The sequence below is a fragment of the Saccoglossus kowalevskii genome, chromosome 17, assembly GCF_978046115.1.
Source record: "Saccoglossus kowalevskii chromosome 17, keSacKowa6.1, whole genome shotgun sequence".
NCBI classification, from domain to species: domain Eukaryota; kingdom Metazoa; phylum Hemichordata; class Enteropneusta; family Harrimaniidae; genus Saccoglossus; species Saccoglossus kowalevskii.
In genome coordinates, this window is record NC_140657.1 from 24,288,021 (window position 1) to 24,304,789 (window position 16,769).

General features: G+C 35.0%; 2 protein-coding genes across 3 annotated transcripts in view; one reads left to right on the forward strand and one right to left on the reverse strand.

Moving 5' to 3' along the window:
* LOC100378881 (uncharacterized) overlaps positions 1–3,350 on the reverse strand; it is a 48,518-nt gene extending 45,168 nt beyond the window's left edge. For both annotated transcript variants that reach the window (XM_085492340.1, XM_085492339.1), the window contains exon 1: positions 2,882–3,350. In XM_085492340.1, the coding sequence (XP_085348466.1) occupies positions 2,882–3,130 (249 nt within the window). In that variant the 5' untranslated portion in view covers positions 3,131–3,350. The remainder of the gene's footprint in view (positions 1–2,881) is intronic.
* Positions 3,351–7,302: 3,952 nt separating this feature from the next.
* On the forward strand, positions 7,303–16,559 carry LOC100367974 (coiled-coil domain containing 151-like). The gene is made up of 10 exons (NM_001184842.1): positions 7,303–7,469; positions 8,822–9,021; positions 9,369–9,548; positions 10,212–10,439; positions 10,765–10,887; positions 11,521–11,825; positions 12,371–12,527; positions 13,260–13,415; positions 14,349–14,433; positions 15,563–16,559. The coding sequence occupies exons 1-10, from the start codon at positions 7,388–7,390 to the stop codon at positions 15,691–15,693; spliced, it is 1,647 nt and encodes a 548-aa protein (NP_001171771.1). The 5' UTR covers positions 7,303–7,387; the 3' UTR covers positions 15,694–16,559.
* The last annotated feature ends 210 nt before the right edge of the window (positions 16,560–16,769 follow it).

Below are 16,769 nucleotides of genomic sequence, written 5' to 3' on the forward strand. Positions count from 1 at the left end.
ATTCTATATTATTTTTTCTATATACTTTTTATTATTTTGTAATTGTTTTTTTTTATTATTATTATTCACTTACATCTTATTTTGTATTACTTTAATTATCGCTACATAACACTAAATCTTTATTGTGGGCGTTCGCGACACTTTTTTAAAATAAAATAATTATTTTTAAAATAAATAATAAATTCAATAAATATAATAATACGCGCTTGAAATTAACACCAAGTGTTGTCAAGATATCAAACAATAAAAGTGTCGACGGGGGAGAATTTTGCTGCCATTTTTTTTCTTGTTTTATGACCCCTGAGCTTCATTAGTGACTTATTTTTTTAAAGAAATTATTATGATAATTATTAGAAAAATAATCACATACAAACGTTCATCGACACTTTATAAGAACCTTTCACAGCAAAATTATTCTGAAAATCCCCAATCAAATGGTTAAAACTTTTTGATTTGTTATTTTGACAGGGTCCAGTTAATCCCCAGTCACATGACCCCTATGAATTATCAAATTACTGAATATTTCAGCTTCCATAAAATATATAGTTTGCTATAAATATGCTTTGATTTGAGTTGCTCAGATCATTTTAACTAAACGATGGGATTTCCCCTGTTGCTACCTTAAAGAAAGTGCACGATAATGACAAATTACTAAGGGGTACCTATTATTTAGTGGTATAATACAATTTACTAGTACATTGCATTTGTTTAGATTTCACGAACATTGTAATAAACAACGTATCCAAGTTTATACATTTCATTTTTCTCGTCTTCGATGAAATTTTAGCTTATCATAGAGATATTAATGGGATACGTTTCCCATTTAATGCAGAAATACAAACATGTCATTTTCTGCGTAGATCTACCCGATTATATCTACCCGATTTCTACTATGACGAATATGTGCTGTCTGTTTATTGGTATATTTCGAATAGTAAAAGTTATTTTATCTTTAATGTTTGATGTGCGTCTAACGATTATGTGTTTGATTTGCATCTGTAGTAGGGGTCGGAAGTAGGGCGACAACAAATTGCATCTTGGGATCGATGCCGGAATAAGAAGGGGTATTTTCAGTGGTCGTTTTGTCTGTCGCATTGAGTTGAGATGACGTCACCAACAATGATATTACACACTTATCATCAATTCTTAGAGCGACATGTCACTTTGGGCTATACAAAATAAAACTGATATAAAGGACTTGTTTTTATTCAAAGTGTTTGCTGCCGCTGGTGGCGCCATAGCGATAACCACTCAGGCATGCACTGACAGACATTTGAAAGAGAACAAATCATTTTATTAATATTACATGCGATGCAACAGTCTATCGACTATTTCTAGGTTTCTAAATGCCACTGTCCCGTCTTGAAACAAGTATTCTTTTTCAGCAGTAGATGAGGAAAGGTAGTAACGATCACGCCAATCACATCAACTACTCTTTAGTTACTTAGCGCATTGAGGTAATGTACGGAACAACGATTAATAAGTATCGCTTACTTTTAAACCATAAGTATCGGCCCAAACAATGTTTACTATGTTCGTCAGTGTTGGTGTAGTGTAGTAATAACAGTGTCAAAGGTTGTGCTGAATTTGGAATTTACTAAGTACAAAAGTTGATAAATTTGGTCAATCGACTATCGTTGCAGAAAAAAAGTTTTATTTCGTGGAGTAGAAATATCACTGTAATACGGTTTTCTTTATTCTTTCTTTACATAGAATCTCCGGGTTGAAATAAACTAACTCCTGTCCGACACTATGGAGGTGTTTTGTACAGTACAATAAGACTGTTCCAGTGTTTGTCCACTAACTACCTAAAACTTGATATGCGTCAGGTTTGGTCAACAATTGTTTTTCAGTAAGGCGATCCGATAAAATGCAAACAATATCTATGGTACGAGGTCGTATACCGTGAATAACATGGAGATAATATGACAAATCTCGTCGCTGCCTTCAACGTCGCGTCACGGTGCAACGCATCGAAAACCTCGTTTATTTTGTTATTCGGGAACAGAGAGGATAGAACAGCAACATGGGAAATTGGATGAATCGTGTGAATATTTGTAAATTAAATTGAAATAAAATATAAACATTATTTTTGCACTATTTCAGTTATGAATAAAACCAATGACCCTAAACAGTTGAATACAGAATTTATAAATATGCAACATAAAAACTCGAAAGTAGAACACGTGACAGTACTTAAAATATGCATACACCAAACTAACATTATGAGGTGAACATATGACCCGGAACAGAACAGTTAGGAACAATTACATCTAAATTATATTAATATTATCAACAAATTTTGAAATTAGCACCGTGCTTTACCATGGTGGGTGCATGCCGTGAATCATTACAATAACGGCGTCCGCCTGGAACATAAAGTTTGTATCACATTAATTGGAAAGGGACAAGACACGGGCAACGAGACTCGCTCGTACTGATATGTATATTTCATTGTGTATTTTAATGACTTAGCCAATAAAGTCACCAGAGTCTTTAAAGCTGTTATAGCAACCTTACAACTAGAACAATACATTTGTATTTTCGTGACTGTTATGTAATTATCGTGTCGTAACCCAGTCGATTATTACTTCTTTCCAATATAATTTTCCTGACAACTTGAAATTTGACGTTTATTCATATTTATGTGTGGTATACGTGGTACATTGACGATATCGATTATTAAGGCATTATTACAAAGATAACGATACCGATACAGGTTCTGTTAAAATGACAGCCCGACGAAGCACCAGCGCGTTGTTAATTTCGCCAAAGGCACGCAACTTGAGCGTACGGTCCTAGCCGTGACCGATGACTGTTGTTGACACTTTCAATAATTTGAATAATTGATGAGTGATGTGGGAGGAAAAATGTTTCTTACTTGTGATGGATGAGGATTATTTCTTCTTGTTACAGAACAAGGACGCTGTTCAATTGGTTTCACTGACTTGGGGGCGAAATCCGACGAGTAAAGCGTCAACGACTCCCCGTCGAACACAAACGGGGCATTTCCCATTTTCCCCGGTTCCCTGGCTTTAGGAAATACTCCGCGACTGTTTTCATGTACTTCTTTGATTGTACGGTACGTTTCCCACTGCCTTTCACGGTCCGATGACAATGTGCTATCCATATTCACTGCTACGTTTATGGGTGCTTTATGCCACTGACGCGATAGAGACGGGATACGAGTACTAGTACTTGGTTTACACCTGTCGACCAGAATAGTTATTGTTGCCACGATGTCACGTGGTCAACGTGATTATGTACCTGTGTTACGTGATTTAATTGTTGCGACGAAGAAAGGACGCATTTCGCATTCCTAGTAACGCCTTGGTAACGGTATGTCAGGATTTGGTGGTAATCGACAAAGAGACACGCCTCGTCGCAATACGTGGGACGTATTACACATTGACGAGCGCCCTCTAGAGTCTATCTCAGTAGTTTGGCCGAAACAATCGCGGAACGCTTTTCGCGGCCGGTTCCACTCCCAACAATATTCTGATACTTTTTCAAGAACCCTTCCGTACCATTTACAAATCTTTTAACCACTCATTGAAACCATTTATTCATTGAAACCATTTATGTTGACGTGGGCCCATTTTTTTTCTGCACGGAAATATATGCCACCCGACAGATTTAATGAACCGCCCCTAGACTTGCTTACAGTCTGTTGCGATTCCGATGGAAAATTCTTGAAAAAATAAATATAAATTGCGTAAACGAGGGGTGAACGCGAAAGTCATGTGGCCGCGAAAGCCCTCGTTTATGCAATTTATATTTATTTTTCAAGAATTTTTCATCGGAATCGCAATAGACTGCAAGCAAGTCTAAACCGCAAGTCGTGACAGTACGTGAACCACCGCTTTCAACAAAACTTTAGTTTCACACAAGAAATATTAGGAGTGGTCTGATTTCTACCAAATTTTAATTCACTTTTGTGCAATTACATTATTATATGAGTTGTTATTGTTTGAAGGAACGCGTCATGGGAGACATATGATATTGTATCATATTGACAAATGCACAATTGTGACAAGACTAGATAGGTATAATTCGAAAGCGATGTTTTTTTATGCATAATGTCACAATTATCAATCCGATGAAACACCGGGTGCACTTGGCTGATATAGGTAAGGCATACGAGTACCCCTTTTCAAAATAAAATGCAGACTTTGGGGAAAACAAATCGAAACATCCTTAATTTTAGATGCGCTGTCTCTTGGTTTTGTTCGAAGTCCCTGTTACGACGGTGCATTTCGCGTGTTTTGTTCATTGACAAGTAGAAATTCCACAACAAGGTATTTCACTGCCAAAGCATTGTATTGTGACGGTCTTGACCTATAAGTAGATGTCATTTTTTTTGTTTGTTTTTTAAAGTATCCCTATTTTGGTTTTCGGGGATATACCTTTTCCGCGGAATTGAGAAACCTCACTTAACCAAATGCCATGTCCTGGGAGGAAACTCGGTGTACATTTAGTCGCTGATTATTTTGAACGAGAAGTTTTGTTCCGCCATTCTGGATCGGCAGTTGTGAATATATTTGAAATATATATATTACAGTCAATAATGCCGAGTATTTCTTATTGTGATAGACTTGCATACATTCTCTCGTTTGTGTATGTGTGTGTTTGTTTTGTTTTTTGTGTAAATTGCGGAAGCCGGGTTACTGCGAAGCCATCAAGTCCATGACAATTCATTGAAATCAAATGTTTTGGTTGATAAAACTAAACTGTGACTCCCAAAATTGGAAGGAGTGTACAGTATTTATCACCAAGAGTGGGTTAAAGTAAAATGTATAAAAAGTTCGCAAGTCACTATAAAAATGGCACACCAGTAAAAACAAAATATGCATCTGCAACACAGTCTAGTAGGCGAGTAGGTCTGAGAACTTTGTCAAGCTATACGTCACGGTGCGTCTTCTCTTCGGACACCGGCCCGGGCACCACCAAAAAGGAGAATAAAATAATGTGCCGATACTAAAATATTTAGTAGGGCATGTCTAATACAAATATGGCTTTAATTTAAGAAACAAGTGGGGTATATTATATAAACGTGTATACATCCTTAGTTTAAGCTACTAGTAATTTTCGAGAAGTAAGCAAAAAAGAGGCATGACATACTTAGTACACTATCGACAAAATAAACCCGGCCCTTGATTCTACGATTCAAACTGAAATAAGGCATTTCTATTGGTCGATGGAATTACATTGGAACATTTTAAAATGACGTCATTGCGCACTACGCTTGTTGGTTGATTGATTTGATTCAACTACCATTAAACATTTTAAATATTCGTAAAAAACTGAAGGGAATGATTTGTTGTGTCAATAGTCCAATAAGCTCACGACCAGTCGATCAATCCGATCTAATCACGATGCCATCGCAAACACTCAAGTTGCTGTTTGAGTTTATATTTAGGTTTATAATGTAATAATAATTTATAACGTACATATTAAGTTTATTGACTCTATTGTCAGTATTACGTGGTTCAACTAACAGAATATATTCCAACAAACCAAATACAATTTTGTAATCGTATCCTTGTTAGGATGTTGACTTGAAGAGGCTGCTGTTAATAATGTTTTTAAATATTGTTTCTCCCAGTAACATGAGCATTTTGCGATTAAAAAAACACACTGTCGGTATTATCCAACATTGCCATTATTATTTCTTCATCTGTAGTGGGTCCGTGCCTAATGACGGCCAAGTGAATTTATAATATTTTTTGGAAAATAGCATTTTGTTTTTTTCTAACATTTCTAATTGGTGGATTGGCGGTATGTGATTCTCGGTGTTATGCCTGTGGTGGCGACATTTAGTTTTCAACAATAGGATTTTGAAATGAACGACAAAAATCATAGTCTAACAAATATTAGAAATTCACTTGCCCGTAATTTGCCACGGACCGTAGTGCGGCAAAGCTATATCTTTCTCTCAAAATAATCGATTTTTTTCATTTTCATAAAATTTACATTTCAAAAGAAAGTGTTTCTCATCTTCAGGGTTGTTCAGTTCGCATGCAATACTTTCTTTTACATACATCTCGACTGTCCTGTGGTTTGTATGATCAACCATATAAGGGTACGTTTCTTAATTGTTTTAACATTCGGTAGGTGCGAATTTTGATTTTATTTTACTGTTGATCTATTTATTGTCATCATAGATTTTTAGTTTATTGTCGATTTCAAACGACTTTTTTTAGTTTTTTTTTCAATAATTGTGATAATATTATTATTGAGACTGATTTCTATATACATGTATCTGATCTCCAAACGGCCCAGTTGTTGTTTGAAACCCGTAAGGCCAGACTTTTTTATTCCTTGTTTCGCGAGTTTTTATAAGGCAATTTTTTTGAGGAGGGCGGAAAAAATAAAATTAATTATTTTTTTCCATTAGATTTGTGTGATTCTCAAAGAAATGTAAGTGAGATCATTGATCGGAGAGAATAAATGAAATAACATTTTATTCCATGTATAACCTTGTTTCTCATTTGCACGAGACTTCGGTACTTTGATCATGATACTCCCACGAAAATGTAACTTGGATTTGTTATGCGGCGGGCGGTAAAAAAATGAAGATAAAAATAGTATTTTTTTAGCAATTTTTTGCGCTTACAAGTCGGCGGGCGCGAGAAATTACGCTGAAATAAAATTTTATTCTGATTTCATTTTCGGCTCCGTTTCATTCGGCGGGTTCGCGAAACAAGGGATAATAAAGACTGGTCTAACTGGTCTAGCAATTAGCTTTATGCCGATTTGGTGTGTTTGTTCACAGTCCCTCTATCAGATAGAGGGACTGTGGTGTGTGGTATTTATTTAAAACTACTTGTACGCTTTAGAGAAGTCATTGTACAACACATCTACCCTATGTGAAACTGGTGTAGTAAAAATAATACAAATTTGTTTGGGTGTAAGTTATTGTGATTTTAATTATCTTGAAAACAAGTAGTGCTTCATTGGACCACTCTCAGACTGGCAGTCCCTCAACGACTCGCCCACTTTTCTTTACACATTCACAGTGACGTTGTACGGGTGCGCCCTCTGTCGTCAAGGATTCTCTGTTGACAAATACTAATATTTGGGAATATATACCAACCAGAATAATACTGCAGTCAAAACGTTACATTGAATTTTGAAAAGGTATGCGTATGTAACTTTAAATGACAACAGATTAAAACTGTGCAAGAAAGTGTGCATAAAAGCACAATAAACGTTGGTATTTCATAATTGGAGGAGAGAACTAACGAAGTATCCATAGTGACGTGCAACAAATAAACATACGAGCTCGTCGTTCTCCATTTTATTTTGCGAGCGACGGGTTGTTGTTGCACTTTCTGCATTTCATGTCCAAATTTTAACCGAGCTCTCAAATTTAACTCAGTTAAACATGCCGGGCGCGGCACGTGGGGGCAATAGGGCTCCGATTACGGAACAAATTGCCGAGCTACAGAGAAAGATTGCCCTTCTAGGTGAGTAGAACTTTCGAACTGTGTTCTCGAATTTTTGGAGCTGTCCTTCACATGTCCAATTACAGCAAGCCATGATATAGAATATACTATTCGAGTGCGTCTCGTCTGCATAATTTGTATTCTGTATGGTGCTTTGAAGATAAAACGCTGAAATTTTATGTGAAGACGCGACGTAATAGCCATGGAAACGTATTATTCCTATTTCAGCAATCTGAAATTGTGTTAGTAGTTGTCGGCTAATTTCACCCTCCTAGTTTAACATTCAGTAGTAGGCCTGAAAACTGAATAAATCGTTTGAGTGATAGTTTCGTATGATGTTAGGGTGAAATAAATAAATAATAATACTTTACAAGTTACAATTTATAAATCATATTAAATGTATTTGTTGAAAACATTGTAGATATTCTGCTTTTCTTTTAACACTAGGTAACACCAATGTACTAGTATATGTACCTATGTATTGTTTTAGCTACAATAATGTTGCCATGGAAAACGTTCTAATTGGCAGTCTTAAAGAATGAGCTCTTGAATGAGTGATTTTGTGCTTTGGAACATCACATGCATGCAGTGTCAAGTCTATACTGATTCATTCACATACTGTTGGGTGTATTGGTTTCAAATAGTTGGATGTTTGTCAAAATGTTCTTGCCATTACTCTCAGTGCAACAAAGGCATTCCCTTCATCTGTTATATATAAATATTTATAAATTTCAGTGACAGTTGAATCAAAGCAGCTAATCAATAAGAAAAGTGCAACAATATTTAATATTTGAACATTGCCAATAGAAATCTCTTGTTACAATTTGAATTGTAAAATTATAAATATTTATAAAGATGAAGGAAATGCATGATGTCAAAAATCACTGTAATGTTTTATTTTAACAATTGTGTCTGCATATACAGTGTAGTGAGTGTGAATTTCAAGAACTCATGAAGGTTGTCATTGAAAATAATATAAACACACTGGTAAATTTGTATACTGATATAAATTGAAGTAATATGATTCCAGTGTTCATAGACACACAACATAGACATATTGGTGTTCTTGCCTTCAGTGTGTTATGGTTGTCTATTGTACTAAGTACTGAAATAACTTATCCATGAATGCTGCCATCTATTTGTTTAGAAAAACTTTCATGCATTCCACAGAGTAACAGTAATGGTTACAAGAAAAAATGAAAAAATAAAGAAAAAAACAAGCACTCAAAAATTAATCAGTTTGGTGATAAAGTTTTTTTTTAATGAATTGTGCCACTCGAATGCACATATGTTCAACTTTGAATGTCATGCACTTTGATAGTCAGCATTGCTTTACAAAAATAAATCTGATAAATGTTGTACTTTGCTTTTAGATGGTGATAGAAAGGCGTATTATGAAAGCTCACAATGGACGATGAAGAAGAACCGCGAAACCATTGCCAAAATGCGCAAAGAGAACAAGGATCTGCACAAAAATCTTGCTAACAGTAAAGCTGGAGATGAAAAAGTGATCAATACAGCTTTCCATGACAGGAATGTTGAGAAGGCAGCATTACGAGGAAAATCGGGAAAGGTAGGCTAATACTTTGTTGGAGAAAATTCTCAGATGTGTAGCAGCAGATTACTAGTACTTTCTGCACAGTGTTTATACAACTTGGAAATATTGATTCTCTGTTTGTACATTGTGATCATCACTGATGCAGCTTCAGCCTTGTAAAACATGACTGAAGCCAACTTTTGTTTGTAGCATGGTGTTTTTACAATATGCATGCCTTGTTCAGCTTTTGAGGTCATGCAATCCAAAACATTAATTCACAAATGCTCTAGTTGAAAATTGCTGTTACAAATAAACCGATGCTGTTTACAATAAACCGATGATGATTCATGCAATGAAACTCACTGTAATCACAATCATTACAGGAAGCCATTGCCGTCATGGATCAGAAAGTATGTGAAGCTATCAAAAAACTGAACGCCATGAGAGCAATGACTGAAAGAAAGCAGAGAAAACTGAAAGAGACAAACACACAGCTTGGCCAAATGAAAAAGGATTCTGCTGATGCAGATGCCATGGATGAGGGAACGTCTGACGAAGCTCAGGTAAATAAAAACAAATATTATTCTGCTGAGTAAAGAAGTGTGTATCAGGGGGTGATACATAACACCTGCATTATTTATATAGTTAGAGCGTTCTGATAAGAAAATAAATAGATCACTTTATCTTGTTTTGACATTAATCGTTCATGTTAAGAGATCAGAAAGCAGTTTGTGGTTATGCAGCTGTGTATCACTTTGTTTTGAGTCAATAACTAATATTACCCGGTATTATAAATCTGGCAGCAAAAACAATAAAATTCAAGCACCTGTAAAACCATGTACAAATATGAGTCATGAATACCATCCTTATTTGGAAAATGTGTTTCATGTTTACTTCACATTTGATTACTTTTCTTTGTTTACATCATATGTAGTGACAATTTAGCAGAAATAGAATCACAGAGCACAAACTATCGTGCATGCACTAATCTCCTAAAATGTATTTCAGATATCTCACTGAATAAAAGCTACAAGCACAAGAAAATCACAAAGTATTCCCTCAGGCAGTAAGGGACGGCATGACCCTCCACTGCACTTCGGCCAATACACCTAAATGCATACTTTTCTCGTAATAGTCTAACTGGATGTAATACATGTAAAGTCGATTCATCACAAACATCATTGCTCATGTGTGATTTTAAACATGTTCCATTCACCATTATACAGCGTCTGAGAGCTTTGGAAAATCGACTAGACAAGGCTAATCTGAAACTGCATGAAGCTGAACACATCAACAGAACATATGAGAGCATCAAAGAACAGATGTTGGGAGATGCATTGACATTTGGTAATCAGCTCGATGAAACTGAACAAGAAATCAAGTCTTTAAAAGAAGAGTTAGAAGAGTTGAAAAAGATGAACCAAGATGCCCAGATTTCAAGAGATGCTGCCAAGGTGAATACAATGTTTATTTGCAAAAGTTGTGTAACCCTGCATGAAGCTAGGGATAATAAAAATGAAATAAAAATTAAAAATGTAAAATTTTAGACTTTTCAGTGCATGTTATGGGTAATCTATTTTCACCAGAATAACACAATATAGTTTCAAAGATGGGGTAAATTTGAAAACCAGAAATTGAATTATAAACTTGTTATAAGTTGACTGAAAAATCGTGGATAAAACCATGAAACTAAACACTTTAGTTCCATTATCAGACCTAGTAGTAGTAGTTTTGAGTTGATGAATTTAACTGACATGTAATGATGATCTCCTTGTTCAGGCTGAATTGTCAAAACATGAGGAAACAGTGTACAGAGAAAAAAGAGATCGTGAAGTAGCACTGAATGAGTTGAAGAAACAAGCTGAAGAGAAGAAACAACATGCAGAGCGTGTTGAAAGACGGGTAAGAAATACCTATTAAATATGCATATGTTAATGGGTATTCAGTGCCTATTTTGTATGGGTTATAATAGCTGTGACATTTGTTGTATGTTGACATTGTGCTGTAAAGAATTTCTATTGTATGGAATAAAAGATAGTTAAACCAAAAAAAAAAAAAAGTTCGCAATTTGCCTGTACTTATTTTATCATTATACATATAAAAATATATATATTTGCGTGGATGTTTCTTGTCAGAATAAATATTTTTGCTTTTTATTGTAAAAAAAAAAAAAATATAATATAAGGATCTTTGTGTTTACTTGATCAAATTTGCAGTGAGGTTCCTTTTTCAAAATGATGTACTTGTATCCAAATATCTTATATAAGTTTTATTGTCTTGTCGGTAATGTTACTGTTAATTGAGAATGAGGCATCAATGAATCTGTGTCAGTTGTTGTCTTTGTCGTTATCACTAATAATGTGATAATTAATGTTTGTGTAAGTGCCATTACATAACTTGAGTAGTTTTAATTTAGGCTTTAATTAAACTTGAATATATTACCAATTACTGTAATTAAAAATCTCAGCCAAGTTCGGATTTGGTGTATTTTTCTGAGATAAGATTACTTATGATAGTAAATGATGTTGATTACAGTTGCAGCGATCATCCATACAACATGATGATTTGACGGCTGAACAGAAACAGGCTCTGAGCGGGGAAGAACAAGAGAAAAAGATTAGCACTTATGAAGAAGCCTTCAATGCCATCAAAGAGGCCACAGGTGTATCGGACCTCGCCGAAGTAGTCGCTCGATTTGAATCACAAGAAGATACCACTAAACATCTTGAAGAATTGAAGAAAGACAGCGAGAAACAATTGGCACGTCTTAAAGAAGAGAAGGAGAAACTGCAGAAGGAGTTTGAGGAGATGAAGTATTCTGGTGAAGCCAAGTTGTCTAGGTTAGTGGTTGATTTCATAAAAACCATCTACTGTTGTAGACATAGCTGAAGTTAGTTGTGGTTAGGTTCCATGGAGATGGATTTCTGTCAAACGTCAGCACTAGTGTCTGCAATGTAGATGTGATGTGTTGACTCAGGAACACACAAAACATCAAAGAAACCAGAGAGCTCTCAAATTTAACTTCTTGTTTATATTCCGCCATTTTCAGTTACACCAACGGCACTGCTTTTTACATATCAATACACTCGGGTGCTCAGGTGACATATAACACCATCACAAAAGTATGTATTCTGAGGCATACAATAAAGTAGTCCAAAAATATCACAGTAGATGATTAACATATTGCCTGCTGATGCCTTTTTCTTCAAATGCCATTCATTTTGTTCTTAGTATAAGTCTACCACTGGAAACTATCGAAAATATTGCTTTGCTTTGAATAGAAATGCCTGCACTGTATTGTGTCACATTTTTATAAGGTGTGTCAAAAAATTTGTGGCGATTTAGGAAAAATTCTCATAATTATTTTCCCTTTTTACTTCACCAGTGGTCAACGTATGCTTGAAGATTTCCAATCACATTTAGACGCTGAAGAAACTCGTCGTGATGAAGCATTCAATAAATTAGACGGTTCCAGTAAATTGCTTGTCAATGTCAAATCCGGTGTGGAACATTTGTCTGATAAACTACAACACCTTAAAGCTGTAAGTACCGGTAACTCTTGTATTTTGAACATCATATTTTTTTCCAGGACAACATTTGGCACATTTTTATGTATTTTTCTCTAATTACTTTATTGATTTTGGATCAAATAGAAATATTTTGTCATTTTTGCAAATTTTGGCATGAAAGCCGAAATCTGTGTTGATTGATGCTTGTAATTTGATTTCTTTTTGAATTTTATTTTCAACAAAAATAGCAAAAAAAAATGTACAGCAAAATGCTAATCATTGTTTCTATATCATGACTATACTACAATTCCTAAATATAATTAACCAGTACCATAGTTTCATCTTTATGAATCACATTATACTGTACATGTTACAAGTTCTGATGATGTTGCATACATCTCATCGCTTATGTCACTTGACAAATAATATCAGATCTTGAACACGTCATAAAGGCACTGAAGACCCTAACACACTGTAAAACCAATTATTTTCACTATTTTGATGTTTTGTCCATGTTCAATGGCTTTCAAGCTTGTGAACAAGAAAACAATGTGTTCTATTGTTTTTTTACATGTAGATTTAATTTAGCGGATTTTACTGATCTGCCAAAGTAGCGAAATTAAAAAAAAAAGTGAATAATTAATGCATTTACAGTAAATGCCAAACCAATTTTATGAAATTTGGCCTTGAAAATGGTTGCTTTTTTTTTCTTGAATATTGCTGATGTCCACATACATAATGTATCTGTAATTATAATATTTGTAGACAAAGGGACATGTACCTCAAGCCCAGCTATCACCGTCCTCTGATGAGTACGTACTAGATCTATTATCACAGTGTGAGGAGAAACTATTAAAACTAATGGAAGAACTAGATGGCAAAGATGTAGATGAAACTTTAAAAGCCATGGACGAAGAAGAGGTAAGACGGACAAACGATAATTTTCCTCAATTCTGTCTACTTTTGATCTCTCTCTTATTAATCCTGATTGTTGCTGTCAGTGTCTGTTCTTACTTTGGTTAGTTTCATTGATTTCAGCGTCTGAGTAAACTACCAGGATCCCGGATAATAGTAACTATATTGACCTCATCTGTCTGCTGTGTGATTCTCAAGTGTTGTAACTAGCATGCTTTAATGGTTTCTCACACAATGTAACCTGTTATTTTCACCTCTGCATATTTTTCCTACTTTACTGTACACATATCTGTGAATGAGCCCATCAAAGATTGCCCTATGTGTATGTCCGTCCAGCTGTATGTCCATTCTTACCATTCTTACACATATCTAAAAAACACTGCCAGTCTGAGCCCATTAAGGATTACTTCATGATGTGTATGTCTGTTTGTCCCGCTGTCATTCTGTACCATTCTCATATCATAGCCCATTCTGCCAGTCTGAAGTGAATGAGCCCAACAAAAATTACTTCATGATGTGTACATCTGTCTGCCCAACTGTCTGTCTGTACCATTCTTATGCATATTCTGCCAGTCTGAAGTAAATGAGCTGATCAAAGATTGCTCCATGTGGTGTATGGCTGTCTGTGTGTACCATTCTCACACATATCTTAACCCACTCTGCCAGTCTAAAGTGGATGAGTCGATCAAAGATTGTTCCATGGGGGTATATGTCTGCCCAGCTGTCTGTCTGTACCGTTCTTACACATATTCTGCCAGTCTGAAGTGAATGAGCCAATCAAAGATTGCTCCATGGGGTGTATGGCTGTCTGTCTGTCTGTACTGTTCTTACACGCATTTTAACCCACTCTGCCAGTCTGTGAATTGGTTAATGTCTATCCAGCTGCTTTCACATTTTATGATACAATAGACTTACAAGTATTTGATAATTTTCTTTCAGTTCCATGCTGGTATTGAAGGCAGTCTGCCACAGTATAATACACGTATAAAATTACCAACAACACAAAAAGATCTGGTTTATGATGGTAAGTTTCTGTGATAAAATTTCCCACTTTCACTATAAAACAAAATGCAAATTGAATTTCCAAAAATTGTTAGCCTATTGTTTTTTCAAAGAAATTGGCCGATGACCCCAAATGTTTTTCCTTCAGTATTGCATGAATCAATATTATTTGATATTCAATTCAATCCATGCCTCTCATCCAGTTAAATTGAATTTGCTTGACCAGAGTCAACTTTTTGAATATTAAATTTGTCACTTTTCACAAAATAAGCTTGCGTAAATTGAACATCTAACACCCGCATAATACAAGCCTTGAGACGGCGTAGAATGCATTCACTTCACTCATTGCATGGCATATTTAATCATTTATTCAATGCACTGCTTTTTATTATTGCATGTTTATGTCATCATTCTAGTTAATGCACATAAGAAGGATTTTTATGATGGTGAGTTTAGAGGGTTCATGTCAGCTACTTAGTTGGAAACTTGAAGCGCGGTCGTCGTCGCGCTGCGCATGTGCGAGATATATGGGTCTCATATAAACAAAGATGGCGACTTTGACTGTTGCGCAGATCAACGAGTACGAACTGACACGTTTCCAAGCTTTAATTAGGCAATTTTCATGTGATTGGAAGGTATCGAAGGAGTCACCGGCAGTAATCAGTACAAGTCGCGCCCAAAAAAGCACACTGGATTGTGGGGAATATCAATGTTTATCAACACAAATGTCGAACATGCGCAGCGTGATGACTACCGCGCTTTAAATAACATCTCATATTTAGCTTCTTTAAACATGCATTTCACATCTGATCTGTAGCTATAATTCTGCTTTTTAGGTTTAACCAAAAGTATGATTGTACTAGTCAAAATATTCTTTTGATTGTTTCAATCGGAGTGCATCCGAGTCTTTCTAGCAATGTATGAAATTAATGTCATCTTAATAATTAGTTTTGATATTTATGCTTCGTAAAATTTGTTTTCATTTCTTTAGAATTTTTCCGATTATCAGTCAGCCTTGTAAAGTATAAATTGGGCTTGAGTATTTTTTAATAAGTTTGAATCTACTTATTAATTTTAATTGTAACAACATTTTTAAACAGTAAAAAAAATTCATCTTGCTGTAATTCGAACAATGTTTTTTTCTTCTTCAGAAGATGACGACAGTGGGGATGATGAAGATGTCATCACGAGGATACAGCTTAAAAAGCAGGCTCAACAAATCGTTGATTCTAAAACCAAGAAACACAAAGTGCGTTCCCGAAAGAAGAAAGCAAAGGCATAAGTTATATCATCAATGTAAATTTTCTGGCAGTCCGAAAACGGGAGGTATAATGCATTATGGGTACTTAATATTCTCAAAATAACAAATTGTCATCTGAACTAAGATGAGAGAAATATTTAAAAACTATTTCATATACAAGTGCCCATTGTTATCAATTTTATTTTGAAAATGGAGAGAAGTGGGAAGGGGGGACTGGAAGTATGTGTTTCAGTTTGTGAATACAAAAGAAAAATTATTACTTGTTAAAAAAAAAAATTAAATTCAGCAGTGGTTCTCATGTTTATTGTGTTTAGGAATATTATCTCTTACTGGTAAAATTAGTTACATCTGATGATTGAATCATGTCTGAAGCATTCAATGTCAGAATTTGTGGTCTATTTTCAAACCTGATAAACAGAAGATGATGACAGCGGCAGTGATGAAGTGATGCATGTACATAACAGAGCTTACAAATGCTACAATGTTGAAAATTATGTTTGTCTTAGTTGTACGATACACAAAACTCTGGATCATTATTGAAAGGTTATTGTAAGGTGTGACTAATGCGTAGAGTTTTGTGGATAAAACAACCTACAAAAAAATTAGTATATATGCCATGTATTGAGATTTTAAAATGCCAAAAACTATTGCATAAAATAAATGTTGTTTTTGCTACTGGTACTGAATTGTATGTACAAAAAGACCCACGTTTGTTTCTGATAATTACTTTTAATGAAAGGAGTACCACTATATTGCTGTGATTTTCACTTGAATATGCAAAAAAAATGTCTTTTTCAGAGTTAGTTTAACATTCTGCTGTATATTGTTGCTACTTTTCATCATTGTAAATTCTTTGTGTGATAGTGGTTAATAAAATATATTATTGGAGTTTACTAGTTTTTGATATTTGAGTGCATATCTCAACATTCTTTGCAAATACCAGAATGTTCACTGATCTGCATTCATGTGTTTAAACCACTCTTAATAGTCATGTGACCCATTGTCATGTGATGCCACACTCAGCAGAACACAATCTTGCAAGCGCCACACTTTATAATTAGTAGCACAAACAAATATCGTAGACACAACACTTTTAC